The sequence below is a fragment of the Pocillopora verrucosa genome, chromosome 11 (assembly GCF_036669915.1).
Source record: "Pocillopora verrucosa isolate sample1 chromosome 11, ASM3666991v2, whole genome shotgun sequence".
Taxonomy (NCBI): Eukaryota; Metazoa; Cnidaria; class Anthozoa; order Scleractinia; family Pocilloporidae; genus Pocillopora; species Pocillopora verrucosa.
In genome coordinates, this window is record NC_089322.1 from 17,616,188 (window position 1) to 17,632,815 (window position 16,628).

Genomic DNA, 16,628 nt, shown 5'->3' on the forward strand with positions numbered 1-16,628 from the left:
TAACCGTAAAAACCATCACCCGATTACAACCCTCTTTGATTCAAAATTAATTTCTCCTTACAATATTAACCAACTTTCAAATTCAAAGGTGATGAGAATGGTGAGAAATATCAACTAGGGGATAAATACTTCATGTAACACCAAATTCTCAGATCTGACTCTATTAGGGCCTATTTACACGGTACGACTTTGTCGCATGCGACAAGCTTACGACAGGCTTACGACACGAATTATTTCGTGTAAATCAAACCTACAACTCGCTTACGACTCTTAAGTCATGTCGTAGGCCTGTCGTAAGCTTGTCGCATGCGACAAAGTCGTGCCGTGTAAATAGGCCTTTACGGAGTCTTCAGAGGTATGACTGACCGTAAGGAGAATTACTGATACGATCTTGGAAGTAAAAAGGTTGAATTTGCAAGTTGTGCATTAACTAGTGAACATCATCTGATCTAACACCAAATTCTCAGAGATAAGGTTGTAAGCAGTATAAGGGCCTATTTACACGGTACGACTTTGTCGCATGCGACAAGCTTACGACAAGCTTACGACACTAATTGTTTCGTGTAAATCAAACCTACAACTCGCTTACGACTCTTAAGTCATGTCGTAGGCCTGTCGTAAGCTTGTCGCATGCGACAAAGTCGTGCCGTGTAAATAGGCCTTAAGGCGGACACTGGGGAGAACTGATATTGAAATCTTGCGAATTAGAGTGTTAGGAAGGAGTCTGTTTTCTCGGAGGTTCTCGCTTCTGTTCCACGGCTTAGGAATCCATGGACTAGAACGAACTTTAGAACAATTCTCACGTCACGTATGCTTTAGACAGCATTTCACGCGTCACGAATTTATAAGGAAAACATCTGTCTTTATGTTGGAGGTTTCAGGACTTTCAGGGAAATCTTGAGAATTTACCAAATGAAGGAAATACAATTACGGGTTACGTATATTCACCTTCTAAGCAGGACTTCGTTCAATCACAGTGAACCTTTAATTTACAAACAGTCTGTGTTGTGTCCAAAATTTCCATAATTTGCAAAAAATAAAGGAAAAGAAATTGTGAAATCACAAACAGAAGGTGTCACTTACCTGTTCAGTTTATATTAGTATGTCAACTTTAAATCCAGATTAGAAAAAAAAACAACAACACCACACAAGGCACATTCATTACAACTAATTTCAGATGGAGAGGAAAGCTTTTTCATTAATGGCGAAGGAAAACAAAAAGAAATCGCTTATATCTTCATTTTAACCCTCCGCTGAATTAGCGTCAAGATTTTTAGAAGAATCGATCGAACGCGACAAAAATCGTTCCAAAATTCACCGTAATTAAACCACAAATGTGTAAATGTCAGATTTTGCATGTGCCACAAAGAACTACAAACACTCATAGAAACCACTTTAAAGCCAACAACATCCATTATTCCTAAGCTTTTGATAAACATGGTCTAATTAGAGTTGACATAGTTGACTTGACGTGGTTATTTTTATGCAAACAAGTTTTCTCCATCATTTGAGCTTTCGAGATTCACCGACTTTGAAATTTACGACCAATTACCGAATTCTTTAAAGCAATACTGAAGTGATGAGATACCTTTGCCATTTGGGTTAATATTATTAAAACGACGTGAATTTGTAATTGTTTTATATCACAAAAGACGACTCCGAGGCCGCAAACAGTGCGGAGTACTTAGCACCGCTTAATCAAAGTTGCCATGGAAACGTTTCCAAAATGGCGTTCAATACTGGCTGATAAACAAACGGAGGGCTAATTCCTCCTAAGGATGGATATGTTAGACTACTGCAAGACTTATAATATGGTTAAGAGCAGTTATGCTAACCAAGAATCTACCGATTTATCCTCTCAGGAAGCTCGACAACTCGGCAGTTCGCAGAAGGACCACGAGAGTAATGATAGCGATGTCTTAGGGGAGGCTGTTGAGAGTTTTTCAACAAAACCTGGGGATTTATCCCGTTATGGGCCAGCTACACAGATCGTCAAGGACGTAAGCAATTCTGGGGAGAAGAAACTTAGCCCTTTGAAAGAGGTAGCAAGGAAAAAAGGAATGATCTCGACGCTAAATACAAAGACTCAACAAAGACTGAACTTTGAATGTGAACTGACTTTTGCCCCGAAACTGAATGCATTGAGTATAAAACTGGCGAAAGAACGCGGCGAAAAGGTCCGATCTAGCTCGGACAAAAAGACGTATTACGCGGCAGATGAGTTTACTTTTAAACCTAAAGTTAGTTCAAACAGTGTGAAAATCGTACAGCAGTTAAAAACAACGTTTATGGACCGACAGCAAATGCATGTGGAGAGACAGAAGCGCTATGTGAGTACATATTTGATTTTTTGCACTGTTCAGTTTTGTTTGGAGCGGATTACTTCTAATTAACCAGCCTGTAACAAGTACACAAAATGAACATAAAATGTCTCCAAAAAGCCCCATATGGGGCAGTAGTAATCATTGAATGCAATTTGAAGTGTGAAATCTTAAAGACTCGTGATTTACACTTGAAATGCACCAGACTGTGACTAGATTGAGTGTTGGTCGGAATGATGACTGCCTAAATGTCGCGTTTATGTTGTTTAATAAAACAAGAAATATTTGATATGTTAAGTGCACATCTCCAAAAGCAACCTTGTCATTATTAAACACTCAAATCTTGCAAATTGTCTTCTTTTTGGAGACGCTAAAAATTTGCATATTTTTAATTAATCTCAACTAAATGCAATATCAGTATGATTATATCTGATTCAATCTTTCATATGTTTTGAATTTCAGGTAATATTTATGCACACAATACATGTTTCAAACAAAGAAATTTGTCAGGGTTGATCATATTTTGTTGAATTATAGGAACTTGGAATTAAAAACATAATTTAACCATCAGTCTGACAGATAAACCCTACCCCTCAAAGGAATTAACCACTTACTCCATATGTTGATGGGAGGTTCAGATGCCATCACCATCTGCCCCCCCCCCCACTATGTATATTGTTTTTATCAATCGAAACTCACTGCATTGACTTAGTCTTCTCCAGTTCATTACATTCTACTTAAATGATTACAATTAATATTCATTAACCAAATAACATTGTGATTATTTAATAACTGCATCCATGATTCTGAGCTCAATTTGTCATCATATTATCCAAGTTGAAATGTACTCACTAATCATTTATTTTCTGCACAATTTTTAACATTTTTTGGTCTGCAATTCACAGATTGAAGCAACAATCAACAATTTGAACCAAACCAAAGACAAGTTCACTCCAGTTCCTGATAAAGTTTCCAGCAGGTCTCCAACGAGATTGAAAAAGATTTCAAAATTTAAAGAAGCAAGGACTGCAGAGGTTAGTTCAAGAAATTTTGTCTTCTTTTCCTTGTCAGACGGTTGGCTGCCCAAGCTAGAAATTAAGAATTTATAAGGCACTGTCTCACCTATTTCCACACCAACATAGCCTGACACCAACCCAAATGGAAGGAAAAATTCAGCAATAGACACATCTCCTTACTTATGTTTACACAGCACTTACATACTTTTTCTTCTGATTTCATTCAATTATGCTACTCACTGCGGCTGAGAAAGATGAATTACTCATCATTAACTGATAAGCTGGTTGATTAATTGATAAATTTTGTCAAAACTGTGCAGGAAGATGATCAGAAGTTGTCTGATGAGAGTTTAATAACATCTCCAGAAGTTCTGGCATCAACTTCAGCGCCTGATTTTCTAACAACTCCCACCAAAAGCAAACATGATGGAACTAACTTGACAGGTTTGCAGGACCAATCTGCCAAAGAATCTGACTTGAAATCTATGTCTTCACATGATCTCACAAAGAAAACAAAATCATCTGGAAAAATTTCAGAAAATGCTGTAAATAGAGCTAATGCTGCATATCAAAAATTCCAAGAATCAAGTCCCTACAATCAGTCCCTTGAAAATTTGTACCTGAAAAAGGGCAAGCAAGTATTGAAAGCAGCACACAAAAGGACACTGACTCATCCCTTGGCAAAACCAGTTACAGTTGAAAGTGACAACAAAAGCCCTGGTTGGGATGAAAGTACAAAAGTTGAGATTACTGGAAAACAAAAAACTACTCACTCCAGGAGTCGGTCTCAACCAAATTCACAGCCAGGAAAAAAAAGTTATGATGATCCTTTGTTTGACAAAGTTAGAAATGCCAAAAAAGTTGCAGAAAATGCAATGAAGGTAAGTAAGAATCTGATCATTTTTTATAGGAAATTTTTGGGTATTGACATTTGTCTAGTTAACGGTTTACATGGTACAAATCATGCATGTGTGTATTTGATGAGCATTTAAAACCTTATCAAATACACACATGTATGATTTGTACCATGCTACCTTGAATTGTAATTTATAATCGTGTGTTGCATTTCAACATATGTTGTAAAGGTATTGGGGATGTTTGTCAACATTTTTTTGTTTTTAAGGTCCTTGAAAAAGACCAATCAGGAAATGGCTAATTTAATAAGCTCTATTTGCCCCTTCCCCTCCCCTCCCTTCCCATAATGAATGCTCAAAAGAAAGATTAGAATCTTATTTCTCCTTTCAATATCTGCATCCCTGAATCACACACATACACAACAAGAATAAAGGAAATGATCCCAACAGGACAAACAAATTCTCCTTATCACCACCTTAGGAAATTTATAGAAGACAGTATGGAGAATGTGCATATTGATGTTAGGGTGTAAAGGATTTATGGCAGATGTCATGATGCTATATTGGTACTTTCTCTCTAATTGACACCTTTGAACACATTTGACCCTTTAACTCTCATAAGTGACCAAGACAGAATTTCTCCTTACAATACCAAAACAATATCAACCAGATAAGTGATGAGAATAAATAAAAATATCAATAATTAGTTAATCCCTTACTATAAATTCTCTGAATTAACACTATGAGAATTGTATGGTTGACAGTAAGGAGAATAACAAATTTGATCTGGCAGTTAAAGGGTTTCAGACTGTTAGAGATTCCCACTGAATTCCCACTGACCTTGTAAATTCTTCTATAAATTTAGATACAATAGATCACTTCATGTGTAAGATTCTCATCACTAAAAGTGTTCATTTCTTCAATCTGTTACTTTCAGAAAAAGAAAGTATTTATATGTCATGGACCATACCCAATAGTGCGAGCTGTGCTTCGAAAGCGAGGATATGTAGAGAAACATTACAAAGGAAATCTTTTACCATCAAAGAATAAGAAAAATGACAGTGATGGCAGTGATGATGATGATTCATGTGACAGTGGGGATGATTCTGACAATGAAACATCACCCAGGAAAAACACAAAGATCTCTGGTAACCTTCCAGCTAAATCATGTAGGGCATCAAAGACTAAAACAAGAACAGTAGTTAATGTTAGTAAGAATAACAATGATAATGATGATGATGATGGTAGTGGCTGTGATGATAGCGACAATGACAGTACTGATAATGAAGATTGGAATGCAGGATATGAGGGTAATGGCCCAGACTGTGAGTTTAGTCTTATGGTGAGTAAAAGTTATAGCTTTATATATTAAATCAGTCAAAATATACATATGTGTTAATATTTATTGTGAGGGAGGCCCATGAAGGGTGTCTGAGAAAAAACTGTGCCTGTGAGCTAATGAGTGCAGCCAGGCCACCTGAGCCACAACAGACACTTATTATTAAAAAAAATAAGTAGAAAATAACATAAGGTGACCACTCATTGTGGTAAATAAGTTCTTTAACCCTTTAACTCCCAGAAGTGATTAACATGTAACTTCTCCCAATGATATCTGTGCACTATTCAACAAACAGGTAATGAGAATACTCAAACTTTGATCTAAAACCAAATTCTTGTAACTTATTTAAAAGGAAATGTGTAGCAGCTAGAGGGGAGAATTAACAATCAGATCTTGGGAGTTAAAGGGTTAAGATTGTTTGACTGAGTGAAGAAATACTGATTTTAATATATGCAAGAGGTGATTTTTTAAATGTTTGATTGATTGATCCATGGTTGATTGACAGCAAAGATGATTAGTTGCCTAGTGATTGAGAGGATGGTTGTTAAGGAGACCGATAATAACTAGCCAAATCACAGTAACATGAACTGTGTGGGTCTTGGCCTAGAAGTCTTTTGAATAGCATATTTATTATCTAACAAAAATGCATTTTTCTAGCATTTAGTAACTAAAAAAAAGCTTTAATTTTATTCCCACAGTCCAGAACTGTACGAAATGCTGTGGCTTCATTTATATGGACAACCAGACGGGATGACGTGGATTTCAAGTTTTTAAAAAAGGCAAGATTGAGATGCAAATTAAAATATTAAGGAAAATTAAAACAGAGCATTTTAATTAGACTTAAGTTTCAAACTGAGAATAAAGTGATAAATCATGTCTCTGTGTAGTATCGTAAAATCACGAGGAACTAGCTTAATAAAGACTTTTATAGTTAATTATGAAATACAGTGTACATGGTTCACTACTTTTCTCTTTTGAAGGCCAGGTAGTCTCAGTATAATACAATCTAAATATTTTGAGACTTGTCTCAATCACAAAATTTTGTACATTTTTTTTTTCAGGATCAAATTGTGAATCATTACAGCAAAGCTGGCTCGTTCACTACAAAGGTCAGTGCCATCAATTTTTTATTATTAATAGTCAGATGGTTGTTCCAACAGAAACAATTATCAACCTATGAAATGGCATCGGTTTCTTTTCCATGGCTGTGGGAAATGTCATAATATCAAATGGTTAGCATGTCTGAGTTTAATCCTGAGTTGAAGTGTGACAAACAGTTATTGAATAATTATAAGGTTGAGCATGTGATATCATGCAGACACAAGATTTGATCATTCATAATATTATGCAAAGAATAAGTTCAATAATTATTTTATTACACATTTTTAAACAATTTGCAACAGAAGACACCTCTCTGAGTTTGCAAAAGTTTGAGAACAATGCATGGATCAGGGCTTGGAAACTAGGCAGATTTTGAACTTGACATGCATATGAGAACCCACTATCTGCTGCAGATATTGGGTTTTCATTTCAGCTTCACATGCTAAAGTATGTTGACTGTGTGCTTTAATGACCAATCAGATTTTTCATAGTAAGTGTTATGTATAATGATAACTGTAATGTGTTTGGTTGGGCAACCTCCAGAAGAAGTGCATAGCAGTACTACACTTCAATCTATTTGTTTCATGCTATGGAACTCAGGACAAGCTTTTGTGGCATAGAGTACCCATCTTCGATGAAAGTTGTTCTGTAAGACTATTAACTTATGTATAATGTGATCTTTCCTGTTCACAGTTTGGTCTCACCACAAACCTGAGGAATTTGAAGTGGTATGAAGAGGCAGATCACTATACTTTCTTCCCTCGTTCACACTTGCTTGGTTCAGATGATGAAAAAATGGATTTCATAGGTATGCCAATGGAAGTGTTAATTAAATTTTGTCTGTGTAGTGATTATTGTACACTTTCCCTGTTCTTTACTTTAAAATTTGCAACAAATGCACCTGCAAGATGCTTCAATCTTCTGAATAATCTCTTGTATGCAAACAAGTCCAAAAAGTGTGACCCAGTGATCTCTGTACAACATTTGTCATTATATTCTAGGGTTGTCAGAGAGGTTCAAAATAGTATTAAAAAAATACATACATACTGTAGGACAGAGAGGGTTGTCCTTCAATCTAACACGATGAGTTCTCTCCTTTCAGACGATTACCGTTTGACTGCTGCTTTAAGTATAGTTAAGTGGGTAGTTCAAAGGTATGAAAATGGCAACACTGACGATAAGCTCACGTCCAATAAAGAACCTCTGCCTCCTGATCAGGGGCATGCTACCCCTAAGACAACCTCTAGTGCAAAACCAAGAGATTCAGCCACACCCAGAGCAACATCCAGAGCGACATCCAGAGCAACATCCAGAGCAGGAACTGGTGTTACATCCAGAGCATCTTCCAGCGCAACATCTAATGTGGTACCTGTGAAGGCCCTGACACTTGCACTACAGGCTTGCCGAGATTTCCTCAAGTGTAAGGAGCATTTGGACATAGATGAGCCTCTTAGTAAGGTTAGTTTCTGTTTTAGTATATTTGATGAGTTTCACCCCAGCTTCTAGAGTGGCCCACAACTTTACAAGCTTCACTGTATGTAAGATGGGATTTTTTAGCAATTATCACTGACATCACTAATTATTTTTGTGCTGTCAGGCAAATGTCTGGCTTGTGTCAGGCTCATTTTCCTGTTCTGAATGGTTGTCAGGCTGAATTATCCACTCTTGTCAGGCTGACTGTCAGGCTGAGTGTCAGGCTAATGTCTAGCTTGTGTCAGGCTTATGTCCCATTGTGTAGCATTTTTTTGCCTGGCTCTTGTAAGGTTAATTACTCCTTGTTTCCCACTCTGTGTCAGGTTCTTGTTAAGCTCTTTACTGCTGTTTGGTTGAGCTCTTGTGCAGTTGATGTTAGGCCCGTGTCTGGTTCAAATTTCAGGCCTTATTCAGGCTCTTGTCAGGCCAGACATTTTTTGCACATGGTACCAATAATTATTCTCAATGACAATCATTTTAGGGTCCAGCCATCTCAGAAGATTCGTGGAAACTACTAGTTGACTATTATTATCAAGTCAAGAGGTAAGTGCATTCATTTGAGACCATGTGATTATGATGCTAAAAATGTAAAGGCTGAAGTTCAGAATTCAGAATAGAATAAACTAAAAATGTTCTAAAAATAGCATATTTACAAACATGATTCTATGTCCCACACTCACGACAAGACGAAAAACATCTTTTTCTAATCAGTGTGTTCTTTGTCTTTCAATCTTATATTTGTGACATACAGTGCAATTCTTTCTTTCTTTTTTTTTTTTTTTTTTTTTTCAGTCCTGGGACTGTTATTGCAACAGCATATCCTTTTCTCAAAGAGTGTCAGAATGTTGTGAAGCAGGTGAATTTACTCACACCCATATCATAGCAAAAATGATTACAACAATAATTATAGATATGATAAAATTAATTACTAAAAGTTTATCCTGTGTTAGACTTATGATGTATTCAGTGTGTGCACAGCTCAAGGGCACAGCTCAAGGGCACAGCTCAAGGGCACAGCTCAAGGGCACAGTTCAAGGGCACAGCTCAAGGGCACAGCTCAAGGGCACAGCTCAAGGGCACAGCTCAAGGGCACAGCTCAAGGGCACAGCTCAAGGGGCTTGATACCATTTAAAATGTAGTGGGCAAGGGGTTGGTATTGGCATCAACAGAAAGTGATAGTCTGGTAGAAAAATGGAGTGACTATCACAGACTTGCAGACTAAGGTATTCAAAGACATTCTGTCAGTCTACAGAGATAATGAAAATAAATCAGATGTGAATCAGCTTTTCCCTCATGACAAATAGCAAATAATAGTTTGATATTGTTAATTTTAAACATTTATAATCAACTGTTGTTTAGATGAAGGAATACCTTCCTCAAATTGACATTGATGGTACGAAGAACATTTGGATTGTCAAACCTGGAGCAAAATCAAGAGGCAGAGGTAAAGCATGGCTAGGCTACTTGGATCCCAAAATATTTTAATCATATTTAATGTAGGTAACCTCAATCAATAAGCAGTCAATAAATTGGTCAATAGTTAGCCAATGTTTTGTTGAGAGGGAACTAGTAACCTGTTTAAAGTTGACTGTTCCTTAACCAATAGATACATGTGGTTGATGCATTGATAAGTGTATCAGTTTATCATCGAGACATTGGCTTATACTGTTGTTTGAGTGTCAATGACTGTTCCTCAACCAACAGATATATGTAGCTGATGCCTTGATAAGTGTATCAGTTGACCATCGAGACATTGGCTTACTGTTGTTCAAGTGTCAGGTGACCATCTACTGGTTATCAGCTGCCCATTAATAACCAATCTACCAATATATTTATCAAATTTTGATTGATAAATCAACCAATACATGAATATTGACCAAGGCTACCAATGGTACACTTGATCCAAAAATTTGTCTTTTTAATTGTTTACTTTTCCAAGGCCAGCACCGTTTAAGTAAGGGTTTTTTTATAATGGCTCTTTACAGCTCATCTGAGCTCTTTTCATTCTACTCATTTAAGGAATTATGTGTATGGATCGTCTCAACGAAATTGTCAAGCTTGTTGGAAGTAATGCTGTAGGCAAGAAAGAAGGTCACTTGGTTGTCCAGAAATATATAGGTAATGTGTGGCTTAAACGTTGGGTTTACATAAAAAAAAAAAAAACAGGAAAGCACAAGACATCCTAAGAAGACCCAAAGAAATTGATGGTAAACCTACATGTTCCAGCAAACACCCTTGATTTCAGTTTGGGGTACTTTTAACTAAAAAATGAGTTTGGTGACCTTTTTGGTGATCTTTTTGGACACCAGTGAATAAAGAGGGTAAGTTTCAAAAGAAACTGAAGTGCTGCATCAGTGGAGGAGAGTAACAGGGTAATTTAGTATTATCAAATGAGTTGATAATGTAAATTGGTTTACAGTATAGAGTTTCAAAGCTGACGTTTCAAGTTGTAGCTCTTCATCAGAGCAATCAGAAGATTGCAATCAGAGTATCAAGAGACATTTTTAGAGTCTTAAAAGAAAATTTGTGGTGTGGTACGTATACAGAATGTATATTTTTTTATCTTTAATAACGTTGAGCCTCTATTAGTTGAATTTAATCCTCCAAAGTTTTAAATATTTATGGTTCTATTGTAATTTGTGTTTTTTACAGAAAGGCCACTGCTGATTTATGGAGTGAAGTTTGACATCAGACAGTGGTTTCTTGTTACTGACTGGAATCCTTTGACTTTGTGGTTCTACAAGGTACGGGCAGAAAATTTTCATTTTGATTCCTAGATATTAGTATAGGTAATAACACGATTTTGAGTGCAGTTTGTTGTTAATAAGCACAAGTAAATTTTTCAAAGACAACAAAATTGCATAAGCCCATTGGTCAAATGCAATTTGTAGTCTTTCCAAGTGCTTATTACACCAAATTGTAAGAGAAATCATGTTATTACTTGTTAATAATGTACATTATAAAATAATTCAAATAGTACACGCACTCTGATTGGCCATGAAACCTCTTTCATTAGTTATTTTATAAAAGAAATGTAAAATGGTTTCTGTGTTTACATAGCCTGATGTAAACACTTGGGAGGTTTGGAGAACACTTGATAAGCTGGAAACCACTCCACTTTGCATCGTGGTTTCCTACACTTATCTTGTGTTCTCCCAACCTCCCAAGTGTTTACATCAGGCTATGTAAACATGGAAACCATTTTACATTTCTTCATGAAAAAACATCACAGAGAGTTAAGACAGTCAATATTTTTTACACTTGTGTAACAACTCTGCAATTGTCAGTTACTCAAATCATGTAAGTAACGGAATGTCCTAAAAGATGAGTTTGACATTGGGTCTTTTAATCACTCCATTTTTCAAGCCTTTAGTGTTGGCTACTATATCGTGTTTCAGATTCAGTTTAGACTTTTACCCCTTTAACTCTCAAGAGTGACCAAGACAGAATTTCTCTTTACAATATCAATACAACATCAAGGAGACAAGTGATAAAAGTAGAAGAAAATATCAATTAGGGGATAATTAGTTGATGCATAACAAATTATCCAAATTAACATTATAAGAATTTTATGGCAGACAGTTAGGAGAATTACTATTGAGATCTTGGGAGTGAAGGGGGTGAGATGGTTCACAAACCACATGTATAGTTACTGCACTAAACAATGGTGTTTCTTTATTCTCAGGATTGCTACATACGATTCTGCAGTCAGAACTTTTCTCTAGAAGACTTTCACATGTAAGTAGATGAATCAATAATTCAACTTGACTCAAAAAATATGTTGATCAAAATGCTGAACTGTTCATATCTTTTAAATAATCAGAAGCATACACCTTGCCAACAATCAAAATACTGAACTGTTCATATCTTTAAAATAATCAGAAGCATACACCTTGCCAACAATTCCATCCAAAAGCACTTTGAGAATGGAGTTCGCGACAAGCGTATTCCAGATGAGAATATGTGGGGCAGCGATGACTTGAAGGCTTATCTCAAGTAAGTAAAAATTCATAATTGATTCAATCATTAGTTTGCATTCATGGAGATATGAAGTACAGTGTATGTGCAAAGGTTTGACAGCATGAAAGGTGAAGAAGGAATTGCTTGAGGTGTAACTGAGAGCAATTACAGTCTCTTGAGTGCTCTTCAAACTTCTCAGCTGTTTCATATCTTAATGATTTCATAGCTGATATGTGAACCAATCACTGATTGACATAATAACCTTTTAAACCATAAGAGTGACCAGCACAAGGCGTGAAATTAATTTTTTTTTTCTGATAGTCACTTGGCTCCTAAATTCTTCAAAGTGGTTGCCAATTAAAAAAAAAAATTGGTCGCCATTTTCAAAGACAAACAAAACCTTTTGTTATGCTGTCAGCGTTCTAGATAGACCCTCCAAATTAAGTTAGGGAAAAGATCTTTTACGTGCTACAAAGTGGACACTAGGATATATGTATGATATATGATATACAATGTTCAAGCTCACCTAAAGCAAAGAAAGCAAAGATTGCATCTAGTTATTGATCGAGATGCGTATGCTGCGTTTTGGATATAAACTTAACGAGGAAGTTTGCCTCGGATTTATCTTTGGTAATCTTTTCAATTCACTATATCTCAAGGTAAGGTTATGAAGAAGCATTCTAGTCACCAATTTGGCAACTAATTTTAAGGATTTAGTCACCAAAGTGAAAAATTTAGTTGCATTGGCACCTGCATTAGGCAAAATTTCACAGCCTGCAGCAGCTAATTTCTCCTTACAGTAATACTGCTGAATCACAATAAGGTCACAAGAATATTTAGGAAACGATCAGCAACCATAGAAACTAATGATTGCTAAACAAATTCTCCTTGTCAGCACCTTAGGAAATGTTTAGAGAACAGTATGGAGAATATACATACCAATGTTAGAGCAAATTACTTTTAGAGATTAATTACATTTTCAAGCAGAGGAATTCCCTGTTTCTTTTCCATTGGTACACATGCCTCATCAGGCAGCATATATATGCATGCAACTGAATTTGATTCAATAAATTTTCCAGCCATGTTATGATTATTATTGTGTTTGATTAGAGTCCATCATAATCTGTTTGATGTTCCAACTAAAAAAGTCGTAGAGTACTTACAAATTTATCCACGCTGTCATCATAGGAAGCGTGGTGTTGGTGAAATGTGGGAAGAATCAATTTATCCTGGAATGAAGAAAGCTGTTATTTCTGCTGTGCAGTCCTGTCAGGAGATAGTGGAATATCGAAAGGTAAAGTGATGTTTGTTATAACACAAACATAGTAAGCAACAACACTGTTAATCTGGACTAAACATGATATAACTGAGACCTTTGTAGAATTTACTCCGGTGCTCCACCACTGCATGAACGTCAGAGAACTCTATGGTAAACTAGCCATTACAATGACCACACCTTTTTCCACATTCCCTGGTTCTTTGATTCCATTCCACTTGCAATCACTTGTGACCTTGCCTGTAACAACAGAGACTTTACCACCCAGGTCATCAACAAGTTAGCAATGATGACTTTGCTAATGCTCTGTTTGCAAATATTGCACTTACTGCAAGACTAAAAAACATCATTTAAATGATGTTTTGCTTCTAATTACTCCTTTCAGTTTCACCCTTGAATTAAATGTAGTCATAAGAATAGAAGAATGATCACCAATTTAAGAAGCACCTGATTGCCACACAAATTCTCCTTGTCATTAGAACAGGAAATTTATAGAGATCAGTGTGGAGAATATGAATATTAATATTAGGGTGTAATGGGTGAATAGTACTTCTTGCTTGACCAGTCTCTTAGACAACATAAGTTTAAGATTTTTGCTTTGTTTAGAATTCATTTGAGTTATATGGCGCTGACTTCATTATTGGTGAAGACTACAAGCCATGGTTGGTAAGTATAATCATATTCATATGATCATGTTGTAACTCAGGGTTTTGAAATATCTGTGGAATAGCTTTCTTCTTAATAAGTAATAACCCACTCATTGTTTGTGTGACTATAACATTTCACTCAGTAAACATTCCTTCTTTTATTAATTGGCACTGTTTGCATCTTCAGCTGGAAATAAACTGCAGTCCTACCATGGGACCGAGTACAGCAGTTACAAGAAAGCTGTGTGCACAGGTTCTGGAAGATACTATGAGAGGTAACATAATTTGTCTTGTTGAGTCAGAGACATCTGACTAATAATTTTATGTGTGCTTCCTGGATCCAGAGCAGGTAATAGATCCAGAGCAGGTAGCTGTGGTTTAAGGCCTGTGATTTGAAGTAACTACTGTACCTAGAGAGTACTGCTCCCCCCCCCCCCCCCCCCCTAGATGGGAGGCTGAATCATTATTGGTCTCCCTTCCCTCATTCCAACCAGCTACATGTGAGGTTGCCTCCATGGAGAAAGGCACTGTGAGACAAAGAAGAAATAACACATCACAACAGTTTGTCCTTGGATTATTGATCCATCAAGGCACATGCAGGTCCCATCTTTGTGCTGATGTAGGATTTGTTTATAATTGATGGAGGTATCTAAAATTGTAACCGTGTTTTAACCTTGGTAATATGCAACTTTTCAGTCGTACTTGACCGACGTGAGGACAAGAACTGTGACACAGGGAGATATGAATTGGCATTTAAGCAGGTAATTATAAATTTCCCAAATCAGCTTCACCTCCCATAACTATAAAACATGCTTAGGACTCAACCATACATTGTTATCATTATCTGCATAGAAGAGACAGAAAGTGCTTGTTAAGTATATCAAAAGTGAAAGGTTTGGGTTAAATACAGATTGCACATTGTCCTAGATATATACACATATTGTATTTACAGTTTGTACATAAGCAAACTTATTTACCCAATTTGAAAAAACTCCCTGATAAAGGCTTTTATTTTCAGAGGAAACACTTAGAAGATTAAAAGAAGTTTTTACTACTTCAGTTGGTGCAGTACTGCTCACTAGTTTACCATTTAACCCTTCAACTCCCATAAGTGACTTACATATCACTCCTTCCTGTAATATCCTTACATTTTACAGAAAACAAGTGACGAGAATAGTCAAACTCAATTAGAAGTTGTTAGGTAGAACTAACAACAATTTCATATTTACATGGAAATGTGTAGCAGTTAGAGAGGATAATTAACACTCAGATCTTGGGAGTAAAAAGGTTAACAAGTAACCTTTACTGCCTAGACCTGTTTGCAGAAACGTTTCATCATTAATCTCTCTATTCTTACCTTGAAATCCAAAGAACTGCCCATAATTTTATATCCATTTGTCTTTCATCAGCCCCAAGTGTCAGCTCCTCCGTACATTGGCATGAACATGGCAGTAGAAGGACAGGGAATACGTAAGCCAACAGCAAATGTAAAGAAGCATAATGAGCTGACATCTCCCAGAGTTGTACCAATCTCCAAAACCAAGGATCTCTCTACAGAAACCAAGGCTGCAATTGTCTCCCAGCACAAACAGACGTCTCCAGAAGGCAATAATACTAAGATTTCAACTTTATCTCGCCCCAAAGAGGCACGAAATGTCATTGCAAATCTTTCAGGTGAGGCTTTGGAGACATTGAACACCAAAAGTCAGGGTGAAACAAAAAGGAAACCTGAAGGTTCATGGGCAACTGGTTGCATGTGTGCTGCACAGGCCATTCCCATAGCAACAACCTTTTGCACAACAGATGAAGGGAAGTTTAAAGGACTCATTAAAAGAAGTAAATCTCGTTATTCAGCTGATGTTGACATTGCAACCGAGATGCAACCAAAAGTTCCAAGGGCAATGCAAATACCAAAGGCAGTTCTCAAGTACTCCAATGACAACAGTATGCGACAGAGAACACAGCTACCAATATCTATTGGCCCAGACAGTAATGGAAAACATTTCTAACCATTACTGTAAGTTTATCGCCTATTGGTGTTCCTGTCAGCCTAAATATGGGCAAAAAATACTGTGACAGAATTACCACAAATTGTAAGACCACATTGCCAAGAACTATGTGACAATTCTAGGAATCAATCAAGCAGAATCTAATTCAAGGTGAAAAAAAGTTGACTACTTTTAGATCTCCCATGGAAGGTCATTAAAAGCTGTATTTATAATTGAAATTTAGCTAGTAACTCCTTGAATTGCAAGCTTTATTTTTAACACAAAGAACTATACAGTCTAAATTTTCACTCTACAATCAAACAAATTTCTAAATATGTGGTTGAGGATAGAGCAGGTACTAATAACTATGTTACATATCAAAGGTACATTTTTGCAAATTTAAGCCTGTAAGAGGATTGCTTTTACCATGGGCAAATTGTGGTATAAAGTTTCTCTCTTACACTACCCATTTATCAGTTTAATGAGCAGTTGCCTAGTAATAGAATCTAGCTTAGACTTATTAAGTTACTACACAACCATTGAGTCTAAAAGATTTTAAAAAATAGAAAATCAAAGGTGTACTTTTAACAAAAAAAGTACCTTGTATCTTCTACAATGTATGGCAAAAGTTATGAAATTACTGGCAGCTTTTC

At 36.4% G+C, this 16,628-nt stretch overlaps 1 protein-coding gene across 1 annotated transcript; it reads left to right on the top strand.

The window, feature by feature from the left end:
* Nucleotides 1-1,727: 1,727 nt before the first annotated feature.
* On the top strand, nt 1,728-16,233 carry LOC131781532 (tubulin monoglycylase TTLL3). The gene is made up of 20 exons (XM_059098202.2): nt 1,728-2,330; nt 3,227-3,355; nt 3,658-4,218; nt 5,129-5,533; nt 6,229-6,309; nt 6,592-6,639; nt 7,325-7,439; nt 7,734-8,089; nt 8,586-8,647; nt 8,897-8,960; nt 9,464-9,548; nt 10,124-10,222; nt 10,757-10,848; nt 11,790-11,842; nt 11,987-12,100; nt 13,253-13,358; nt 13,947-14,006; nt 14,175-14,262; nt 14,684-14,748; nt 15,397-16,233. Exons 1-20 carry the CDS (start codon nt 1,779-1,781, stop codon nt 15,994-15,996), a joined length of 3,735 nt encoding a protein of 1,244 aa, XP_058954185.2. The 5' UTR covers nt 1,728-1,778; the 3' UTR covers nt 15,997-16,233.
* Nucleotides 16,234-16,628: the final 395 nt, after the last annotated feature.